General features: G+C 46.1%; 5 protein-coding genes across 5 annotated transcripts in view; 1 reads left to right on the top strand and 4 right to left on the bottom strand.

The window, feature by feature from the left end:
* The window catches only part of Pmar_PMAR020875 (cell division cycle protein 48, putative), a gene marked incomplete at its 5' end in the record, with an annotated part of 3812 nt that extends 235 nt beyond the window's left edge, over positions 1-3577 (top strand). The window contains 15 exons of the mRNA XM_002782252.1: positions 1-146; positions 197-445; positions 496-631; positions 684-773; positions 821-990; positions 1044-1181; positions 1246-1363; positions 1409-1516; positions 1561-1669; positions 2039-2290; positions 2337-2572; positions 2619-2753; positions 2956-3018; positions 3226-3382; positions 3433-3577. The exon at positions 1-146 is cut by the window's left edge and continues 4 nt beyond it. Coding sequence (XP_002782298.1) covers positions 1-146; positions 197-445; positions 496-631; positions 684-773; positions 821-990; positions 1044-1181; positions 1246-1363; positions 1409-1516; positions 1561-1669; positions 2039-2290; positions 2337-2572; positions 2619-2753; positions 2956-3018; positions 3226-3382; positions 3433-3476 — 2151 coding nt within the window. The 3' untranslated portion in view covers positions 3477-3577. The remainder of the gene's footprint in view (positions 147-196; positions 446-495; positions 632-683; positions 774-820; positions 991-1043; positions 1182-1245; positions 1364-1408; positions 1517-1560; positions 1670-2038; positions 2291-2336; positions 2573-2618; positions 2754-2955; positions 3019-3225; positions 3383-3432) is intronic.
* Positions 3578-4559: 982 nt separating this feature from the next.
* On the bottom strand, positions 4560-5196 carry Pmar_PMAR020874 (Peptide methionine sulfoxide reductase msrB, putative; the record flags this gene model as incomplete). Its single annotated transcript, XM_002782251.1, has 3 exons — positions 4560-4734; positions 4927-5036; positions 5083-5196. The coding sequence occupies 3 exons, from the start codon at positions 5194-5196 to the stop codon at positions 4560-4562; spliced, it is 399 nt and encodes a 132-aa protein (XP_002782297.1).
* Positions 5197-10940: 5744 nt separating this feature from the next.
* Positions 10941-11172, bottom strand: Pmar_PMAR020873 (cytochrome p450, putative; the record flags this gene model as incomplete). The annotated part of the gene is made up of 1 exon (XM_002782250.1): positions 10941-11172. A coding segment is annotated over one exon (232 nt), but the record flags the coding sequence as incomplete, so codon positions are not given.
* A 1266-nt stretch (positions 11173-12438) lies between these two features.
* On the bottom strand, positions 12439-12673 carry Pmar_PMAR020872 (hypothetical protein; the record flags this gene model as incomplete). Its single annotated transcript, XM_002782249.1, has 1 exon — positions 12439-12673. A coding segment is annotated over one exon (235 nt), but the record flags the coding sequence as incomplete, so codon positions are not given.
* A 4666-nt stretch (positions 12674-17339) lies between these two features.
* Pmar_PMAR020871 (Vacuolar protein sorting protein, putative) lies at positions 17340-22714 on the bottom strand (the record flags this gene model as incomplete). The annotated part of the gene is made up of 16 exons (XM_002782248.1): positions 17340-17990; positions 18035-18162; positions 18208-18422; positions 18491-18582; positions 19193-19275; positions 19670-19820; positions 19871-20003; positions 20049-20141; positions 20550-20639; positions 21209-21344; positions 21388-21496; positions 21895-21983; positions 22024-22122; positions 22257-22327; positions 22567-22591; positions 22709-22714. The coding sequence occupies 16 exons, from the start codon at positions 22712-22714 to the stop codon at positions 17360-17362; spliced, it is 2151 nt and encodes a 716-aa protein (XP_002782294.1). The 3' UTR covers positions 17340-17359.

Here is a 22714-nt window from a genome sequence, read left to right as displayed (position 1 = left end):
CCACAGGTCGTTCGTAAGAATCTAAAGGTCCGCCTTGGTGATATTGTTGGTGTTTATGCGGCTGGAGACGTCCCCTATGGCAAACGAATTCACGTCTTGCCGTTTGATGATACCATTGAGGGTATCACTGGTAACCTCTTCGACACGTAGGGTCAATATTTGGGCCTGTTTTGAATCTTGCACACTTGAACCTTAGATACCTCAAGCCCTATTTCCAAGAGGCTTATCGTCCCGTTCGACAAGGCGACTACTTCCTGGTACGTGGGGGGTTCCGACCAGTAGAATTCAAAGTTGTTGGCGTTGACCCCGGCGAGTACTGCATCGTGGCGCCCGACACTGTGATTCACTGTGAAGGGGAGCCCATCCATCGTGAAGACGAGGAGCGTTTGGACGATGTTGGCTATGATGATATTGGAGGCTGCAGAAAGCAAATGGCTCAAATACGGTATTTTCATCAGAAGTAACTGCGATCCTCTTGAGGCCAATTTTGTTCAGAGAGATGATCGAGTTGCCCCTGCGTCATCCCCAATTGTTTAAGACTCTCGGAGTGAAGCCTCCTCGAGGAGTGCTCCTATACGGTCCTCCAGGATGCGGCAAGACTCTTATCGCACGAGCCATCGCGAATGAAACGGTAGGCACATTGTGGGTATTCCTTGGAGTTGATACTTGGTCGTTGTGGTTAGGGAGCGTTTTTCTTTCTGATCAACGGGCCTGAGGTTATGAGTAAAATGGCGGGAGAGGCGGAGTCGAATTTGAGGAAGGCCTTTGAGGAGGTGTCACCAGTCACCACGTGTTGGCTACTGTTGACGATTCCCTTCAGGCTGAGAAGAACGCCCCTGCGATCATTTTCATTGATGAGATCGACTCGATCGCCCCGAAGCGCGACAAGACAAACGGAGAAGTTGAACGACGTGTGGTATCGCAGTTATTAACTTTGATGGATGGCCTCAAGTCGAGGGGACAGGTGGTCATTTTGGGCGCTACCAACAGGTGGGTTGGAAATCGTCGAGGAGGAGAAGCTATTGAGTTGGTCTTGCTTCTAGGCCTAATTCGGTCGACCCTGCTTTGAGGCGTTTTGGTCGTTTTGACCGCGAACTGGATATAGGAGTTCCTGATGATAACGGGCGTATGGAAATCTTGAGGATCCACACTAAGAACATGAAGTTGGGCGATAATGTCAGGTGGGCCTCTCGTACACTGTGAGGGTCTGCTGGTCACCACCACCACCTTGTTGCTGTTGTTTAGATTGGAGGAGATAGCTGCTAGCACTCATGGGTATGTTGGCGCTGATTTAGCACAGCTCTGCACAGAGGCCGCCCTCCAGTGTATACGAGAAAAGATGGATTTGATCGACCTCGACGATGTGATGGGGGGGGGCGCTTGGAAGGATCGTGACCTTGTTGTTTAGGACAACATCGATGCGGCTATCTTGGATTCGATGGCCGTGACACAGGAGCACTTCATGACGGCGATGCAGAGCTGTAACCCGTCGAGTCTTAGGGAAACTGTGGTGGAGGTGAGCTAGTGTGATAAGGCTCGGCTCTTGAGTGCATGTTGTAGGTGCCTAATGTTAAATGGTCTGACATTGGAGGGTTGGAGGATACCAAAAGGGATCTCCAGGAAATGATACTGTACCCGATCGACCATCCTGAAAAGTTTGAACAGTTTGGTAATACTCCTAACTGCTATTTTATGGTTTTTTTTCATTGGTTTTACGTGATGTGGCGTAATACTTGGTGAAAAACTCGGCGATATGCAGTAGTCTTGAAATATATTTTTCACTAGTGTTTTTCATAACACGGGTGTGACTCCATTGGTGTTATTGCCTCATATTATCATTGCTGGATATTTATTCATATTACGTGTAGTATTTTATCCGTTTATATGACAGCTATAGAAAAACAAATTAATATATTATGGTTATATATATACGCTTACGAGAGGTTGTGACAACAAATGACACGAATGAGGTGTGTGACACCACAGCGTCACCACTGGCTGCTAAATGACGTAAATATCTATAGAGTTGTCTTTGTAGGCATGCAGCCCAGCCGGGGTGTCCTTTTCTACGGGCCTCCGGGCTGTGGTAAGACTATGATGGCCAAAGCAGTTGCCTCGGAGTGTAGCGCCAACTTCATCTCGATCAAGGGACCTGAGCTGCTGACTATGTGGTTTGGTGAAAGTGAAGCTAATGTGCGTGAAGTCTTCGATAAGGCCCGATCGGCGGCCCCCTGTGTGTTGTTCTTTGATGAGCTCGATTCTATTGGAACCTCACGTGGGAGCAGCGCTGGTGAGACCTGCCCTTGTCTGAGATGGCCGTTGACCTTGTGCAACAGGTGACGCTGGTGGTGCTGGTGACCGTGTTATGAACCAACTGCTGACTGAGATTGACGGTGTCGGTGCCAAGAAGAACGTCTTCTTTATAGGAGCTACCAACAGACCTGAGCTTCTGGACGAGGCTTTGCTACGACCAGGCCGTTTGGATCAGCTCATCTACATCCCTCTCCCTGACCTGCCCGCTCGACAGGGGATCCTGGAGGCCACTTTGAGGAAGAGCCCAGTTGCGGCTAATGTACAGCATGGATAGGATGTGCCCGATTTACGGTAACATAATATAGATACCCCTGTCGTTCATAGCCCAGAAGACTGATGGTTTCTCTGGAGCTGATCTGGCTGAGCTCTGTCAACGTGCTGCTAAGGCGGCTATCAGGGATGCAATCGCTGCTGAGGAGCTCAAGGCTAGTGATGGCGATGTAGTGGTGACGGGGGACAGGGGGATATGCACATGTGTTAGTGTTAATATATAGCGAATTTTGGTAAGTTCTCACTGGTTTCAAGGTATTTGTACAATCGCCGAAAAAACTTCCGAGTTTGGCCGAAGAAAACGAACTTATATTCTAATACTGGCTATGGGGTTTATACTGAATTGTATTCGATCGACTTTCCTTGTGTCAGGACACCATGGCCGATGCTGACGACCAGGCTTCAACTGAGATCACGCGGAAGCATTTCGAGGAGGTGACAATTACGGTGTAGCTTTGAGAGATAGCGCCCCCTCCTCGGGTTTGATGATGGTGGGGGAGAGTATTCCTAATTTGGTGACACGCACATGGGAAACTGCTCGAAGAATGTACCATGTGAAAAATTGAAAATAAGTTCACCCCGGGGACATTATAGGCTTCTGACAATGAAATTGGGAGGTTGTTGATGATGGATTATTCTCAGGCGTTTGCTCATGCCCGTCGGTCGGTGAATCAGAGTGATCTCACCAAATACGATAACTTCCGTATGAAGTTTGATCCTCTGTATAAAACTCAAGTTGGAGCCACTGGAGATGCGGGAGTGGTGATTAACTGGCCTGATGTTGACAATCAGTTCAGCAGTAAGGAACGGGAACTACTTGGTGGGAGGTGCTGATGGTTACCTTGGTAGATGACGTTTCAGCTGATGCTGATGATGATGACCTATACAGTTAAATGATGTTGTCAAATCTCAATTATCAAAAGACAAGACGCTGTGGTTCGATCCAACAGCGAAATACTATGAAAACAGCAGTGATGAAAAGGTTTCTAATGTGATGATCGGCGATCTGTGTTGGTACAGTAGTTGAGTAACACCCACGTCGATACAACTTTGGAAGAATATAACATTACAGATGGAAATGGTCCGCTGGATGGAGAAAGGCTTGCGTCTTGGCTGACAAAATCGAGGAGATTATTGTAATCAGCAGTGCTTGAAGTCCTTCCATACCGCCGCAGAGGCAGCGAAAACCTGGTATAAATTTTAGGCTCATAATGATTTCATTATATATGATGGAATAGTCCTTGTGTGATGTAGACGGTGTACAAGATGTGCTGTTGTTAAATGGAATTGGAGGGGTTTGATTGAAGGGTATTCACGTATTGTTGGTTGGTCACAATTCTCACATCATGTTTGAGAATTCCCAGAAACTAGCAGCCAGTGGTGACGCTGCGGTGTCACACACCTCCTTCGTGTCATGTTATTACAACATCTCGTAAGCTTATGTGCATCGACGCTAGTCTAAGCCGTGTTGATGGCCTTGAATCGACACACATCTCATGTGCGTGAGGGGCAAGTTGGTAAGGTGTCTCCCACAGTCCTCCTCATCGACAACATCGTAATAAGTGCCTGAACTAATCCTAGTTTATAATGCCAACACGTGCACGTTAGAAGTCACTGGGTCGCATAGTCTCATTAAAGCCAACGCGTCTGAGTAGATGGACTACGTACCATGTATTACTCGTTATGGAGGGAAGCTTCGATCGAGTAGCATAGTCGCACATCACTTCCCAACACAACCTCGAAATGCAGTACGAGTCTTCCCATTTTGAGGAAGGGTTAGCAAATTCACAAGAAGTGTATGAAAAACTATTTCAGCACTTTGGACTCAGTGCTCATACACTCTTCCGCTGTATGTGGAGCGCTTGACTTCATCCGAGCCTCGGGGCTTGAATGATAGACTCGTACCGTTCACACAGTGTCGTTCGTCAGTCGGGTAACTGATGGTAACTTACCGCCACCCGAGGCATTCACATCGCTTACCCCATCCCTTCACCACGAAATACATGTCCGAGATGGGAGCCGCACTTCGCACAGACGATCTCGACTCGACCAGAGCCATCAGTCTCGCTTCGCTCAGCTACCGCCCCCTCAATGTTGGTCCAATACCCCGGCCATCCGCATCCACAGTCAAACTTGTGGGATGAATCGTAACTAGAGAAACATAGGAATATGTAAATCGAATGTGATTCAGCTTTTCCAGCTGAGCTCAGGGCATTATTGAGAGCCACACACGACAGAACCCGATGAAAATTTCACAAAGTTTTCTGAGAGTTATGTTTCGTCATCAACACGGGTAATTGAGGAGCATGAGCATACTCTCCCACATAATATCATAGGACCTACAGCGGTGTATCGCATGCCCCACACAAATAGGTTCCCTCAGCGTAGTTGTCATCCCATCCTCCTTTGTCAAGGGTTACTCCTCGGGGCTCGGTGGCAGCTTGCCGAAGTACCTGACTCGGCAGCCTGCTAGAGGCCACTTAGCAGTGAGTAACACACCTTGAATTGAGTGGGCGTGAGCTTCGTTTTGAAGTACTCATCCCCTTTATCGAGGCTGCCATCCACCACAAGGGTGGTCTTACTAGTAGGCAATCTGCCGCTACTGCGCTGCATGGGTCGTAAGGATGATAAAAACCGAGACAACATGTACTGAAGACACGACCATTACAGCAAAATGCATACTATAAGGCGGGACCAATCTAGATAAGGACAGCCTGGCTTGCCAGGACTACCCAGAGCGAGTCGACTTACTACTGCTTGTTTTCCAAACCGTTGCGTTTGCGTGCAAGCGGACGCGTGCAAACTTCATACTTCACTTATCTATGGTGATTTATACCATCCCCGGCACTTTACCGTTATCACATGAATTATTGGCAACTCTGCTGCTGTTGTGAACGAGTTACATCTGCATGCTCAGCTAATCGCCCAGCAAACTATGGCTTCGCGACTGGCCCCCTTAGCGCGAGAAATCTCAAGCGGTCGTCCAACTTACTCGGTAGCATCGAGAAAATAACCTCACCGAGTCAATAGGACGAAACTGATTTTGTATTCCATGAATTTTCGGTCGATCTACGAGAAACGAATTTTGATTTCCAAATTACACTTCCATTCCGTGGAGATTCCCTTCCACACTGTGGAACTCTAATTTTATTTCCCCTTAACTAGTCCGAGGTCGATGTAGAATTCAAAATAAGTGATCATAGCTCAATGCAGACAGACAGGACCGACACGAACTCCTCTAGAAACAAACGAGGGGCTGCATCATACAGGATGATGCGAAAAGGGTAGTTGTAACCAACGCAGTACATAGGACTGGAGATGACGAGAAATGATAGGTTTCGCACCACTTAACCTAGTTATGAGTAGGGGATCACAGCTTAGGGACAGAACGCAGTCAATAGCTCCAAAGAGAGATGAAACAATCGGGAGAATAGTAACACAATTTTTTACAAAGTTGAGTACCTCTCATACTCCCCATTTTCGACGAGTTTTGACTACATGAAAAAACTATATACAGGATAGTGCTGGCATATTCCATTTCTACCAGTTTCCGAGGTCGATGTATTTGAATGAGGAGTAGGAGAGCGATATGGTGGTTAGGACTGACCGAAAGACAGTCGAAAGGCTCACAGAAGTGAAGGAAGCTCACAAGGGCTTGTTTCTCTAGCCGTGGAGTTCAAGGTTAGTGTAAAGTAGTGGAGACACGATGACGCAATTCGCCAGCCTCTGCCGATCCATTGGTCATAGCGCAACAATGGGTAGGTGGAGCAAAATAGATCAGAAAAGAGTCTGTAGTTTAAGTATAGTTCATAGCGATCAGAATCTATATTCGGGTCTTCTCGTCGAACATCATAAACCATGCCTCCTCAAGAGGAGGCCCATCTAGACACCTCGAACTATAGATATCGCAATGGGGGTAATAGGGTAACAACAACAACGAGATTACAGGACATCGGGTATAACAGCAGCAGGGAAGGCTATGAATACATTTTCATAAGAACTACGGTGTCACATTCGCAGACGGCAATCAACACTGAATAGAAGATGAACGTTGCGCTCTCCTATGTGACCTCAAGGGAAGAATAGGCAGTCGGGAGTCCGCAGATTTGAGTAGCCTGGCAAGGGACGTGAATCGTCTGATACGAGCGTCCATTCCTTACGCGTTTTAGAATGTATGCTTCGATGTTTCCGAGTTCCTGAGCGAGCCGTAAGCCTTTCCAGAACTCCGAATGAACCACTTCCACCAGTTGTTGGTGGACGAGAACCCCAGTCGGTCTGATAAGAATGAATCATCACAGTCGATCGCAGGTGTATGGTTACTTCTCGGACCGTTTTCTATAATAGACTCCGGCATCTTCTTTGCCGCTCGTAGGATTAGGCTTGATGGCTATCTCATAAATCGCGTCCGATTGATCAGCCGACCAGTAGAACGCCTCGCATCACATCACTGGCTCCCTATCATACAGGATAAGTGTTGGAGACCCATGCGAGATGGACTACTTAAGACGATGCCAAGGGATGAACTGCAGCGGTAGTCAGTTTTGGAGGAAGTGGCGGTGGTTGGTCGCGGTGAGGGCTGGTCACCAAGTAAGGCCTACACAAATCGCATGTCGAATCGTCTACAAGTTCACCAAGGGGAGGAGTCTTAGTAAGAGGAACCGATAAACTCACATGCTGCCTTTTGTCCTCCTCGCAGTAGTACTGAGTCAACTGAGTGCTGGGGAAGCAGTAGCGCTAGAGTACGCAGCTGATACATGATAAGAGAAAGCACTATTAATCGTTAGAGATGATTGTTTGACCACATTATGTACTAGCCTACGACCCGAATGACAGATGTATGCTCATCATCTCTGCCATCTACCAGCATTCGATGGCTAAAGGTGATGCAATGGGTCCCATGTTTGTTCCGGCCTGTCTGAATTGAGCTTGTCACATGTGGAAAATGAACTATGGAGCGCTCCACCGTGCGCAATTCCACGCCCCGCATCAGACCACCAGCTGGAAATATACAGAGCTCGACTGCTGACTGAGCAGGCTGACTGATATTCACCGTCTCGAAGAATTATATGTCAATACGGTGTTCCATGAGACGAAGGGAATGCACTTTCTGGGGCTCGAACGAGTTTTGAAGGATGGCGAATCGCCATTGGCGACTACTCCATGATGGTTCTTGATAGTTAAGGTCGCGTGCGATGGCTTATTTCATATTCTTGTACCCTGCTCGAGAAACGGTGAAGCTCTACTCAGCCCAGCTTGATATCCCAGGAGCCGTCCTCGAAGAGCCCACAAATAATCACTTTGGGAGTATTGCCAACGTGCAACTACCCTACATCGTACCCTTTCATCGAAAGCAGTGAGGAGATCTTTGAAAAACTTTTACATTGCCAGAGTCAAACATTATGAACCAAAAACTAGGAGATGCGACTTGGGAACTATTGTATCCATACGATTTGCTTCGTTGCTGTTGATCCTAGTATGGCCAGTCTTCCATCTGCGCTGTCAACGCATCGATCGTCTTCGTCGTCATCACAGATCTCGTCGAGGAGGAGTCTTCGAAGTGCGCCTCGTAGTACAACAAGTACCGCTAGACACACGCATACTCGTCATCAGCCACACCCGTTTTCATCAGCCACGGGAAATAAGTGCCGGAAAGACTTCAGTAAGGCATGGTAGACTGTCGGATAACAGCAATGGTCTCACTCAACTTCAAGTCCTTCTCGTTACCCCCCGTAGAATCTCCGGAGAGTCTTAGCCCTTCATTGGGTGCAAACTCGTGACTAAGTTCAACCAGCAGGTACCTCCAATGCGGAATATGGTCTCTTGCCAGCGATTATAGCCGATGCTGAGGTCTTGGTTTAGAGTAATATCAAGTCATCACTCACTCTGATCTATCAGGCGGCGACAGTGCTCGAACCAGCGGCTGGCTTGACCAGGGGAGAGATAGGCTATCTACAGCATTCTCAGTAGAAGCAGTTGCTGCTCATGGCCTATCGCATCGCTCATTCAGTGAGTTCCCACGGTTCGTTCGGCAAGCCATACGCAAGCAGCTGGATGTCGATGCTGACCGGTTCACCAAGTCGTGGGTGGCGCGGCAGCCGTCCTATCATAGGAGTACGTCCCACCAAACCTATCGTGAGGCCTTTGAGCGCACTTCAACTTGTTAGGTAGTAGTGCAAGTAGTACTTGTGTGGTGTCGGAAAGAACAACACAGAGGCCTCTGAGTGCGAAGTTTGATCAGTGCGATGTTCTCATGTTCCATCGGTAGGTATCGCCTCCGGCAGAAACGCTCTGACTCCCGTATTGTCTGAACGATGGGCTAGGCCAATAGCAACGAACCTCCCGACACTTTGGCCTAGGCATTTCCAAGGAATGACAACAACTAATAGCGATACGTATTATGATGCGTGGAAGAGCTGTGGAGGTGTCAGGTCGTCAGGTATGGACAGCTGCCGGAGAGCGAGCTGAACTCCCTTCCCTGGCCTCATCGTGGGAGGGAGTTGTGGAGGTTTGAGAAGAGTATAGGAGGTGGCAGGCAAATGACTAGTGCTGACAATGTGTTGCATATGTCATATTTGTCTAAACCGTTCTGCATGTCATATGGCCGATCTATGAGCTCGGGCCAATTGAATGATATCTAACGGTGTCATCTGAACAACAGCCTTGCGTGTAGTACTCGCTCAGAAAGATACCTCAACCTGTACAGCTTCGTAAATTGAATTAGAGAGGGAATGGTATGATGGTATGAGAGCATGGAAACCAATCGATTGATCCATCATGGAACAAACTCCCAGTGGTGACAAAGTCCGTCAGATTGGTTAAGGTTTGCAGGTGGTAGGCAATCCCCCCAATGGGACACAACTGGTATCCTAACTTCACTGCATATTGTAGCGCGGGATACCCTACCTCACCGTGATATTTGTAACCAAACAGATGGTCTTGGTCGCAGAAGTGAAAGAGATCAGGGAACAGAATTCAAATCTGTGTAACTCACTAAGAGTATTATGATGAGCCAATGACTTGCTATTTCTATTCTTATGAACGTCGATCAAATAAAGATAGTAAGAAAGTATGCCTAAAACGGGCGAAGTTCGGAAGAATTGACAGAACATGCGATGACTAGCTAGCGTTCGGCCCTTCCCATGAAACCACAGCTTAAACGTAGCGGAGTCCATGTTGATATAGGATGGATCAACAAGCCAGTGAGATAATATGAAGTGGTTGTTTGAGCGGCTTGAATGGGGATATTCACATACTCCACACTTGCCGTGTTGGGTACAGTGTGCTAGACGATCAGTCACCAAGGGGGACTTAGCATTACTAGGCTGCCTAGTATATCATAGGGCCCTTCTCTCGAGGCTGATCACCATTATGAGCAACATGGAAAGTGTAAGCGCTCCATATAATGCATGGATAGCTGTATAATCTTTGCACTACGCTTGTCACGTCCTTGAGAAGAAACTGTGGCTTGCTAGCACCATGTTTTAGTCATCAGCAATCCATTGATGTTTCGTTCAACTAACATCACCAACTAAAGTTCAGCGTTGCTCCTTATCGAAACAAGATACTATCATCAATAAAAACGTCCTTTCGTCAGCCTTGGCCTCACGTGATGAAGATGTAGCATCTACACCGTTTCTGATACTCTTCAGTCAAGAGATACATAATACATCAGAAGTTCTGATTACGAACTGTTTGTGTCTTACTACGACACTACAGTTTCCAAGATCACTGGTGATTCGAGCGTGTGAGGTTGTATCTCGAGTGCGCACTGGAGAGACTTGCACACTCAAACAACATGCATTAGATATTTGACGTATCGGAGCATTTCGCTCTTACTATACACTGCTGTCTCTGAGGGAGGGGGAAGTCCCCCGGAGGATTTGGTTGTGTAGAGTGCACCACTATGGAATCTTTGATCTTTAGCTCGAAGCTAGTTGATGATTTTATGAGTATGATGGTAGATAGAATCTCTAGATTCCATTGGCCATTGCCTCGAGCTCCCTAATGGTTAACAACGATCGACTCATGGGCAACCCAACATCGCTCTCCCAGCTATGAATGGTATTCATATCGGAGTACCAGTGGCAAAATAGATAAAAGATCATGACCTTCGAACTGTGACAAATATTGGGAATAAATGACCGAGAGTAACGTTCTGACATGAGAACGGAATATTTCACTTGACCAGGAGGAAAAAATTGAGAGGCAAAAATAGTGGCAGATTCCGCGGGGCTTCGAAGAGCCCAGTCACTGCAGAGCCCATGGACTAAATCCGTGCACTCCGGCCAAGCATGCGGATCGCTGGCTGAAACTATGTAACGAACATACAACTACACTGCCCGGCAATGCAATCTCACCGGAGAGTTTTGATGACACATCGTGAGCCGTGAAGAGAATTTAGGTGAGTGGGTTTCTGCATCCGCATAGAACTCGTCAAAATTACGGAGCAGAATTGCAATGATAATAACAGCCTCTCTAACAGCAAGATGCTGCCCGGGACAGCGTCTTGGTCCGAAACCAAAGCCCAAAAATTCATCACGCTGTTTCTCGTCTATGGAGTGGCCGTCGGGGACCAACCAACGTTCGGGTCTGACAGAAAGCCGAAATCGTGGAATGGTTCTCAATAGGATATCATGGATTTGTTGCACGTTATACCACGCTCCATTATCGCGTTGATGTGACGTGATCAGGTCTCAAAACTACCTGAACTCATGGCCGTCTGAGTACGATTTTCTTAAAATCTCTCCGGTCGGGAAAATAAGCCTCGTTCCAGCCCTTATAGATTTCCCCGCCACATTGCAGTCAACTAAGGCTCTAGTTAGCGTCACTGGTGGGGAAGGCTTGTGCTGAAGCGAATCGAATGTACACCTCCATTCCATTAGCTTGCGTGTACCATGATTGTTTCCATCAAGCATGCCTCAATATAGGGCATAACAGGGACAGAGCTGGCTGACAGTTCCTTCAGTGAACTCACTTCGGCCCTCGCCTTCCTCTGAACTTCTGGATATTCACAGAAATAGTGTATCAGACGCTCGAGGACCGTAGCAACAGTTTCCCCTCCCGCAACAAGGAACCTGATCGTCAGAAATCAAGTTTCGCCTAGTAGATAACTCTTGCCGAGCAAACCCTAGAGACGTGCATCTACGATCCTTAGAGCCGTACTCAAGTCACTTGAGTCAAGTGGCATTGATATTGCTAAGACATTGGTCCGAACACCGCTACATTATAAGATCATGTCTGAGCTCAGTTTCATCCAACCGGCCGCCTGCACTCTGAGAGACACCCGCAGGCAAATCCAAATTCCTTTGTGGCGCCTCCTGGTCAGACGGATGCCGTACACGAGTGTAGCGTTAATACTCCTCCATTTGCGGTGGAACTGAAATAAATCATTCAGTCACTGAATCTCGGCCATAAATTATAGACAAGGCTAAGTCACGATGATTCATTTAGAAGAATCTATGAAAGTCATAATGATCCAAAATAACTTCGTATTGCCTCTCTAGGCCCTGGGAATGGCAGTCGGTATAACAGCCGGTCGTAATAGAAAATTCGCGTAGGCTTTAGGCTTATAGCGAATCTAGCCATGATGTATTCTCTAACTTCTGCTTGGAAATGTTGAGAGAATAGTGTATCTGCACAAAATGTCGATGTAAGTATTCGAAGTAACTCACTACATTTCGAGTTCAGGGGATTTGTCTCGCCCATATAGACAGCAGCGGCTGCTCTCATAAAGAGCGTCAGCAGATCATCTGCTGGCCTCCATGTTACCACTCCAGTGCTGTCGGCCTCCTGTTTCAGTTTACCAACCTGATAGGCGCAACAGACCATTTCGGGTGGTAATGGGTTGAATCTCACCAGGTCTTCACCAAGACTGATAATCATAGGTACGAATTTATTCAAGTTCCGCTCATTGAGCGGACGTGATACTATCCTCCGGTGCTTCTTCCACATAGCTCCCTCACTCAAGACCATATTCTTAGAGCCTGTGAAGTTCTCGACGTCCATTCCGCTGAACTCGCTTGGCCTTCTCCTCATAACGTCTCGGAATGTTGGTATGTCCGATACAACAAGTACTTGGTACGTAGGCGTTCTGATCGGGGTCATGAAAAATTGGGCTCCGAGTCAAGGCATCTTACCTCAAGCAACAGATGGGACCGAACTTCTCTGGTAGAGCAATAATCTCTCTAAACTGGTCTTCTACCGACATGAAAGCGAGTCGGACGATGAACCCCATCTGAATGTGAACCGAAATAGCTCTTGTCGCCCGTATTAGCTTGAACCAGTCGAAAGTGCTACTGGGTAGTAGCCGGTCACTCACTCCTGGTCCGGGAAAGACTGGTCGCTCGAATATCCTCAAAATGATTCTCAACAGTTTGACTCCAATTACTCCAGCCACAGCAGCAACGATGAGAGGACCTAATCTTGAGGCTGTCGAGTCGTAGACGGAAAAGAAATCCCAGTTTGGAGAGTATAACGTGCGCAGGGATCCTGGCATGCTTGATCCGACGATATAGCAAATAATACTCTGAGAGCCTGTTCAGTTCCAAGTTGGACCTTTCAACGTAGTCAACCGAGAACAGTTCGGCTTTGCGGTGAGCTTATTCACGTGAGGGCTTCACGTGGACGAGTATACCCGAAATCGTGATCAAGTCATCGATTGATATATATGGGGCACTCCGAGTAACTACGCCGAGCATAGTTGCAGGGGCCAGGCATGCCGGGCGTGAAATGTTCACTAATAGTGAATCACTATTTGGTCCTATGACATTAAATTAATGTCGTTAATGAAATATTTTCAGCTAAGGTGGAATTCTGAAGATATCTAACACAAGCAAGTTGTCTGTCGTGTCATGACACCTTCGTTTTTCTTTCTTGTTGCGTCTCCGGTCGTCCCTTCTGTCTATCCTGTTGTATCATGTTTCCATATACGTAGGATCGAGAGACTTTGCCACTGCTCCTCACTAACTGTAGATGCGTTATTGACGACTAATAGTCGTAATAAGGTGCCTATAGCGTGTCATGCCAAGTACACGCATCATGAGGTATGTTTGAAATACACTATTATTGATACATATAATATTTATTAAATAACATTTAATAAATACACATCGTTAGACTACCGTCGTTCGGTATCAATAGGCCTTCGTGACGAAGGGGTGGAGCTCACTTAGTCCTCGTCTATCGATTAGATCCATGAATTTGACCTAGGTGACCGGGCAGGACATCTTTCTGCCATTAAAGTTGTTCGTGTATATCTTTTCGAGCTGTTCGTATAATCGAGTTTTCCGATTTGCCCACACCTCGGCATTTAGAGGAGTCGTTTGATCTATCCGATAGCCTCCTACGCTCCATAGTCAAGCCAGAATAATTCAGCACGCACGCACGCAAGCGCGGCTGTCAGCCACGCTTTGTCGAGTAAAGCACTGACGTCGTAACACCAAGGAGAATCGAGGTGGGCGGATCGGGTGAGAGGAGACTAACTCAACTATGTGTTTCAGCATAGGATACCCCGCCTCAATGTAATACGTGCAAACAAATAGATAGTCTTGGTTGCAGAAAGAGATCCGGGAGCAGAATTTGAGCCCTTGGAATCCACTAAGGATACTATAGCCAATGACTCGAGGTAAACAGTTACGCAACTCACTATCGTTCTCCTAACGTTGTAAAGACGGTTATCTTCGATACCGAGCAAAGTTATGAAGATAAGCAAGTGAAGACAGTAGGAAAGCATGTCTGAAACGTGCGAAGTGTGGAAGAATTGACAAAAAAGGTTCAGTCTTGGAATGAATGATCGCGTTCCTCAGCCGAATCCAGAAGTTTCCTCACCAATTATAGAAGTTTACATACGAATTCGGGTGGGAGCGTACAGAAGCCAATGGGAATTCCTTGAAATTTCCACAAATGTCACCTACATATGTAGTTGACTACGTGCATATTCTCCCACACCGAAAATGGTAACCACAATAGCATAAAATGACGGAGCTCACCATGGAAGCAAACAGAAATTTTCTCTTCTGATCGAGCCCAAGGACAGCCCAGACGGTAGTTTCGAACAGTTGATAGTCCTAAGGGCCAGCTTGATAAGAGCATGTGGCCCACATAAGAAGAAGTTAATGCGGCTCGCTCCAGCTTTAATTGCTCGAGCGGAGGCCGTTGCCACAAAATCCTCGAGCTCGTCAGTTCCCGGCGTCGAATGATGATCAAGTAAAGTCAGTTCGGGAGTTAGATAGCAACTAGTAGGGCTTAGATCGCCGGAGGTGCTGTCCGCCCACTTGCCGTCTTCAGCGTCCGCCAGTAAAGGGTGCGAAATCTTTTCCTCGTTCCCAGAATAGAGGAGCCGTCTATGGCCTACTTCTCCAATGGAAGGTAAGATGACCCCGAGGAAATCGATGTTATAAAAGTGCCATAGAAGAGAGATTCCCGAGCGCTGGATGGGTAGACGTAGCCCCTGAATGATAGAGGCAACGGGGACGACACCAGCACCACCACAGACGAATGCAGCATACTCTCCGCTTGAGCAGATCTGTCGAGGTAATTCACTAGCACCGTAGGGTCCGTGGACTAGCACGGGCTCTCCTTTCAACCTCTCTGGGGAGGTGTTGAGCAGCTTTTGAGCGATGAATCCTTTCCCGGAGATTAGGAATCGTTGCTCATTATCGGTGCCGGGCAATGGAGGCAGAACTGAATAGGGGTGTCCAATTATATCCATCCCTGGGAAGGAGAGCGAGACCCACTGACCAGGTAGAGGTTTCAAAGGGCATCGGATAGTCAACTGGCAAGCCTTGGGCATATCCTCATCACCATCTGTAAGGGGGTGAATAGACTCAATTCTGGAACAGCACGGTAGAGGTTTCAGGCCATATTTGCCTCTGTTCACCGATTTAAAGGTATCGTACAACTGTCTGAGCGACGAATATAGTTCCATCAAGCGCTCGACGAAGCTGAGGCATATGCAGGTAATGAAGAAAATCGAATGCGCTTTAGCGGAAGGCGAGTAATGCTCAGAGAAGCGACCCTCCCGAAGGTACGCGTGATATGCCAGAAGAGCTACCGCAACATATACCATCCAGTGGGTCAAACGGAAGAGCCGATAACCGTGTGGTAGCCAACGATAGACACTAGCAAAGATGAACGAAAGGAGTAAAACACCGCAACCGGTGACTGCTTGGATGCCACTTTGGGCGAACATCCTTGATAGCGAACTCTCGTGAAAAAATGCAAGTATACCATGGACAATGCCCGTTAACAAACCGAAAATACCAAGAACACCGTGGAGCACTATCATCCTCTCGAAGCCAACTTTCAACAGACCTGTTATCGACCTCAATGAGAATATGAGTGAGATGCTCATAGCCCACAATGAAAGGCGGCCGAGGATAACACAGAACGAGTCAAGGGCGTCTTCATAAGGACTTGTTACGAGCTGAACGATCGTCGGGAGCAGCAACACCAAGATGATAACTATGAAGGTCAAGGCGATTGCACAACTAGGGAAAGCATATCCGTAGGGCCGATAAAAGAAGCTGGGCATGGACTTGGGCAACAAGGTAGCAAAAGCCACGCAGACGAGGGCGATCACAGAGATGATCAAATAGGTCAATTGTGACCAAACGGGGAGTGTCGCAGCCATAGATTATGTGTTTGGGCGATTAACACTACGAGTTCAATTAGCATTTTCAGTCAACAAATGACTCGCTCCACCACCACGAAGCCTTTGAACGCCAGAGAGTAAATAAAATCAGCGTCCCGAGTCCCGGATAATAGACGCTAGCACTATCGTGAGTGTGTTACTCAGGTCCGTATCGAAATGCTTGATTGACCCATACAAGTTGTCGAAGCAGGCCCGACAATTGTATATGTCAATCGACGAAACTATCGGTAACTATGTTCATGACGATCCCCTCCTCCGTGATGATACTATGTCTGATACTGTTTCTATAAATGATGACATAATCTCTGATGCACCTCGGCGAGTCGAACATCCCCCTTTGTGTGTGGAATCATGAATAGAACCCACACTGTGAGCGGCCCTTGAACACCATTGGCCCCTTGCCTAGGCCGGGAATAGAGAACGGAAAGCTCACGAGTGTTAATGAGTCATTATTGCAGTTTTGCAGCATGAATGACCAGGAATGATTATGTTGTATGGTGAAGAAAACTGAAAGGTGAGCAAAAGCAGTTCGATCGGCCTGGTCGACTCGAACGAACGCAAAAGAGTTGTCGGAGAGCCAGAAGCAATAAGGGAATGAATTGGATCATACAAAACAACCCTGACGTAGCTCCTGAATTAGTTGCTATCATCCTCAATCACCAGGCTACTATGACTGAGGCCATAGATCGAACAGAAAGGCCGGAAGTGGAGGTAAAAAACCACAGAGTTTTCACTATGGATAGCACTAAGGAAAGAATATTCAGAGCCGTCACTCACGACTCAATAGAAAGCGCGAAACTTACCGTGGTAACATTTCGAATGTCCACTAGGGTCATTAATTTAGGGATATTTCCCAAATGCTGATGCAGTGTTTATTCAACAAGAAATTGATTCCCGTAAATTTCTCTCCCTCTCCATCATCCGCCTCCCCTGAATGCCCACAGAAATTATGCACAGCCCAGACTGCTATAACCGACTAACGACCTTTCATGACACCGACGAGGATGATAAGATCTATCCAATGCCCACAACATTGTTGTGACAACGACCGAACGATACGACAAGCAATGTTATCAATTTATGCCTAACACAAGTCCAGGTCATCAGCAAAATTATACAATACTCTCAGAACAGTTTCGAATATTTCTTTATCTCAGCCAGTATAGTCGCATTAGGCACCATCGTTCTAACCCAGTCAGGCTGCTCCTGTGAGCCGTATGATTTCGCGATTATTTTCTGGAACTTTGTGTAGTGTAGCAACAACTGTGTCATAGCCTGCTTCAACACATCCATACCGTTATTGAAATTAGTAAAACTTTCCATCACAGTTTTCTGCATCAACTGAGCGTTACTTTTCCAGTTCGCAGTAAAGTGTCTCGCCAAGCGCTCCATTTCCTTCAAGTCGCCACTCGACTCATTCTTGCCTTCTTCGACCGCCGTCACAAACTTCACCAGTCCACCAAAATGCATGCTCAGCTCGCTGTCCACGAATGCAGCAACGTCCTTCCTCAGCAGGTCCTCTATAGGCTTATACACCTCAACCGGCACTGCTCCTGATGAGCTACTACCAACATCCCCTCCCCCATGCAAAATCGTCAATATCAAGTCGGCGTTGTTGATGATGAATACATGGCCTTTCTGAGGAGGAAGTTGTCTCGATAAAGCTACTAACGCCGAGCGAAAGGCTGTATGGAGTTGCCATAGTATATCTGTCATAGCCTCCTGTATTTGAGGCCAGTCTTTTAAACACGTGTATCTACATGAGAGCACGTCAAACGATACAAGAGCCTTCCAGCGTACAAGCTAACTGTCATCTCAGCGTATCGTCTTGAAATTACATGCGGCTTAGCAGAAGCCAACGGAGGTTCTGTATGCTCCGCTGTTGAAGATGCAATTGCCCGAAGGCTCAGAATATTCGTACGAAGGACCTACCAAATGAACTTTACAACATCTAGACTTCAGCATAGCCCTACTTCAGTCAACCTAGCCCAGAGCAAAGCATGCATATTAGAAAGGTAGCTGTCCATACAGGTAAGGCGTCTACGGTTCATCTGGCCTTGGCAATGATCAACTACTCGGAGCATTAAAAGCATTCCTATAGAGTCCCAAGAGCTATTCACAAACTTCTGCATAGAATCCATAAACCACGACAGAGTTCTGCCAAGTACCGCTTCATATATCCTACCAGCTTCAACCTGATAGATACTTTAGACTACTATCTCAGCGTCAGCAGGGTGATTACTGGTGAATCATGACAGTTGAAGAAGTCGCATATGAATAGATACTCAGATGTACATGTATCGCATAGTAAACGTTGGTGAGAACGGAATATCTCTTCAGCGTAGTACCTGAGCATGACAATAGTGCTGAACTCTCCATTCGAAACTTATCAAATATAAAATTTCAATAGCCTTCACCTAGTGAAGTCCACTAAAGCCATATTGACAATCGTTTTCAATAGCCTTCACCTAGTGAAGTCCACTAAAGCCATATTGACAATCGTTTTCAATAGCCTTCACCTAGTGAAGTCCACTAAAGCCATATTGACAATCGTTTTCAATAGCCTTCACCTAGTGAAGTCCACTAAAGCCATATTGACAATCGTTTTCAATAGCCTTCACCTAGTGAAGTCCACTAAAGCCATATTGACAATCGTTTTCAATAGCCTTCACCTAGTGAAGTCCACTAAAGCCATATTGACAATCGTTTTCAATAGCCTTCACCTAGTGAAGTCCACTAAAGCCATATTGACAATCGTTTTCAATAGCCTTCACCTAGTGAAGTCCACTAAAGCCATATTGACAATCGTTTTCAATAGCCTTCACCTAGTGAAGTTCACTAAAGCCATATTGACAATCGTTTTCAATAGCCTTCACTAACGGTTCATTAATATCAAAATTTCACTAGACTTCATTTATCATTATTATTCTCCTCTATTACAACCTACTCGACACGTACATTGGAGGCGGGACATTCTCCCGTTGAGCTTGTGCTATGGCCGCATGTGCCACTATAGGGTCCTCATCCAGCTCGGATATCACCTGAGGGAACTCTTAACAGAAGTCGCGACTGGTCAAAACTGTGGCGAATGATAGGATCTACATTCTGAACCAAGCCGTACTGGAAATAAATGTTCCTATTTAATTCCAATATTCTCGAAATTGAATAGAAACCATGTATTTTCCACTAGAGTAAAGCATATGAAACTCGTATGCGAGTGATAACAATGTGAGTCCACTGAGAACTATTCACAAGCAGCTCACATTATTAACCCAAAATTCATTTCGAAAACATTAACCTGCACAACCACTCCTTTTGTATTGTATAGGAGTTGAAACCCCCCAAGAAAAGCAGTACAAAGACCTCCCATCAAAAGTCCACTGACGGACCTATTCCGTATCTTTACATGAGTAAAAGATACCATCCAAGCATTACCTTGCCTCTGCCAGCCAACGAAAATACATTGCCAGTAGCCGTACCAGTTTGCTTCCGAGCTCCAAAAAAGCCTCCAATAGCATCGCTTATTCCCGACTGAAGCCGTCGCTCTAACGTAACGTCATTTCCACCTTGCTCAGATCCTCCCGTACTGAAAAGCAAAAGCTGTAGTAGACCAACTGAGACCACATATTTCCCCACATTAAGTTTTTTCCTGTCGGAGCCGCTAACTGCCATCTAGCCAAAGATTGAAGATACATGCGGAACTGATTGAGATAGACTCGAGACATAGTCGTCACATAGTAGTCTCGAACCTGAGAGAAGCCCTTAGCAGCTCTGAATTGGCGGAGGAGTGGTACTTGAGTGAAACCTTCAATACAGTGTTGCTCGAGGAAAGCAACCTGACCTTTCAGATGGACCAACACATTTCGTTGTAGAATTTGAATATTAGTTTTTGGTTTTCTCAAGGAACCTGATAATGATGTAAAGCATCTACCTGGCAAACAACAAGAACAACAACACGAACAACAAAAACAACAACACGAACAACAAAAACAACAACACGAACAACAAAAACAACAACACGAACAACAACAACAACAACAACAACAACAACAACGACAACAACAACAACAACAACAACAACAACGACAACAACAACAACAACAACAACAACAACAACAACAACAACAACAACAACAACAACAACAACAACGACAACAACAACAACAACAACAACAACAACAACGACAACAACAACAACAACAACAACAACAACAACAACAACAACAACAACAACAACAACAACAACAACGACAACAACAACAGCAGCAACAGCAACAGCAACAACAACAACAACAACAACACGAACAATTACTACCTATTTTCGTTATAAGGAAATCCCTACACTTCTGACTCGCACACAACCTGAGTTTCTCCAACTCAGGCGAGACTTGGGCAGCAGCCACACCTGATAATGTCAGGCTGACATACAGGATGACCAAATAAAATGAGCATATTCAGAACTCAAATATACCATTGACAAGCGCTCGTCAAGATCTTTCCAATTCGCTATCTGTCTCTCTCACTGAGAAACTCGTTGAATTCTGCAAGTTACCGACAATACCACTTTTTATTTGGGGCGCCCTTTATATAACAACTCCTTCGAAATTCGATAGATTATTTCACTCATGATCATAGAAAAATAAAGGGAAGGTGTTCACATCGATAACTACACTACAATGATAGTGATACTAGAACACTAATGATTATTATATGTGAATATACTCAAGTTTGATGAGGCCAAAAGGCACCCGATTAGGCCTCTTGATAGACTCCTACACTGACACTTATCTGGTGTAGCAAAGGAATGCTGTGGGGCATTAAAAAACGAGCAATGAGCGCGCACACGACTTGAAATCATTGTGGTATATTCTTAAACCATATTATGCGTAATAAGCCATTTTAAAAATATGAATTTCCCATGTAATAAATCCACATATACATACGCATGAACTTATAAAAAGCACACCTTACTACTTTGACTTTTCAATCGTCCTCCGTCAGCTCTAAAGGCCGCAATCTTCGACGACAACTCCTCAAGTGCTGCTGAGTACTCCTCTTGATCAGCCGGAACCTCACATATTCCCTTCACTAGAGTAGGTGATACCACAACCTGAACAAATATCCCGACTCAATCACCATCATCTCACTCGTACCTTATTGACGTATTCCTGCAGCTCCTTCTGAACCGACAATCTATGGTTCAGTTTATCGTTCATCACAGACGAGCTATGTTGCAAGGAGCGAATCTCATCCGATACTCCTCTGAAATCAGCATATTCCCACGCAGTCAACTTCTAATGCCCATCTTGGAACACTTAGCTGCGCTCAAGATGAGATCATACGAGTATAAAATCAGAGGATTTCGAGACGTCTTCCTCACGTGTTAAGTCCAATGCCTACTAATTCTACGGACAAAAATTACGCACATCGTGGGACACTTCGCTCCGCTGTTCTCACTACGAGACTATCCCAGCGCGGAATGTATGGATTCACGTGTTTATGCCAATATTCACTGACTCTACCGACTAGCATAGCATGGGGTAAATGGTGCACATCGTGCAACGCTTCGCTCCGCTGTTCTCAAGACGATATGGATTCACATGGTTGACTAAATGTCTACTAACTCTACCGACTAACATAACATCCTCCACTAGACGTACCTCAAGTGGCACTGAAACGCATCCAATTCCTTTTCAATGCGACTCAAGGCCAGGTCCGCTTCCTGCGCTCGTTTATTGAGATCGACTAACTGCAATAGGACTCAAATGGCAACACTAAAGTTACCTTACGTTTTTTGACTTAGCCGAGAATTCTGCTAAAACAGCATGTCGTAGTAGCTTCGCTTCCTCATCAAGACTTGCCTTCAAATCGTCCAGAGGCTCCCCAGCCTGAAAGAGATGAATATATATTCCTTTTCCTCAGCTGAGCTTGGGAATTTCCTCCGCTACACACAGAAATGTACAGAAACCAACCAGGATTCCCACCATAATATCGCGGTATGCATATCTCAAATTTTACTAACCTTGAGTGCTTTCAAGAGAGAATCCTCATCCGCCGAATCCCCCGTCTCGGCAAGCTTTTCGAATTTACTTGCTAAAGAGGAAAAGTCCGGTATTGGTGGAGGCACCGTCGCTGAGGACGGCGACGAAGACAAAGCCATGACAAAAACTGAGCAAACATACACATCTGTGGTTTCCTCAGCTGAGCTCAGGCGTTCTCACTTCACTATTAAAATTAACAGAAAAAAAGCAAATTTACATAGTAATCTTTTTAAAGTTGTCACCAGCATATGTAGCCGTCCATGTGCATATATTACCACATAATAGAATCACCTATCCAGACCTTCTTCACATCCGACTAAAGAGAGATATTTCGAGCATTCACCGCTCACCCCTACAGAAAGTCTATCCTCTCCTCAAGACAAATCAGCAAACAAGCCTATCTAGCTTTTTAACAACACATGAATCTTCATACTGTCAT

Source organism: Perkinsus marinus (genome assembly GCF_000006405.1).
Source record: "Perkinsus marinus ATCC 50983 genomic scaffold scf_1104296939894, whole genome shotgun sequence".
Classification (NCBI taxonomy): Eukaryota; Perkinsozoa; order Perkinsida; family Perkinsidae; genus Perkinsus; species Perkinsus marinus.
This window is presented reverse-complemented; position numbering and strand designations above follow the sequence as displayed.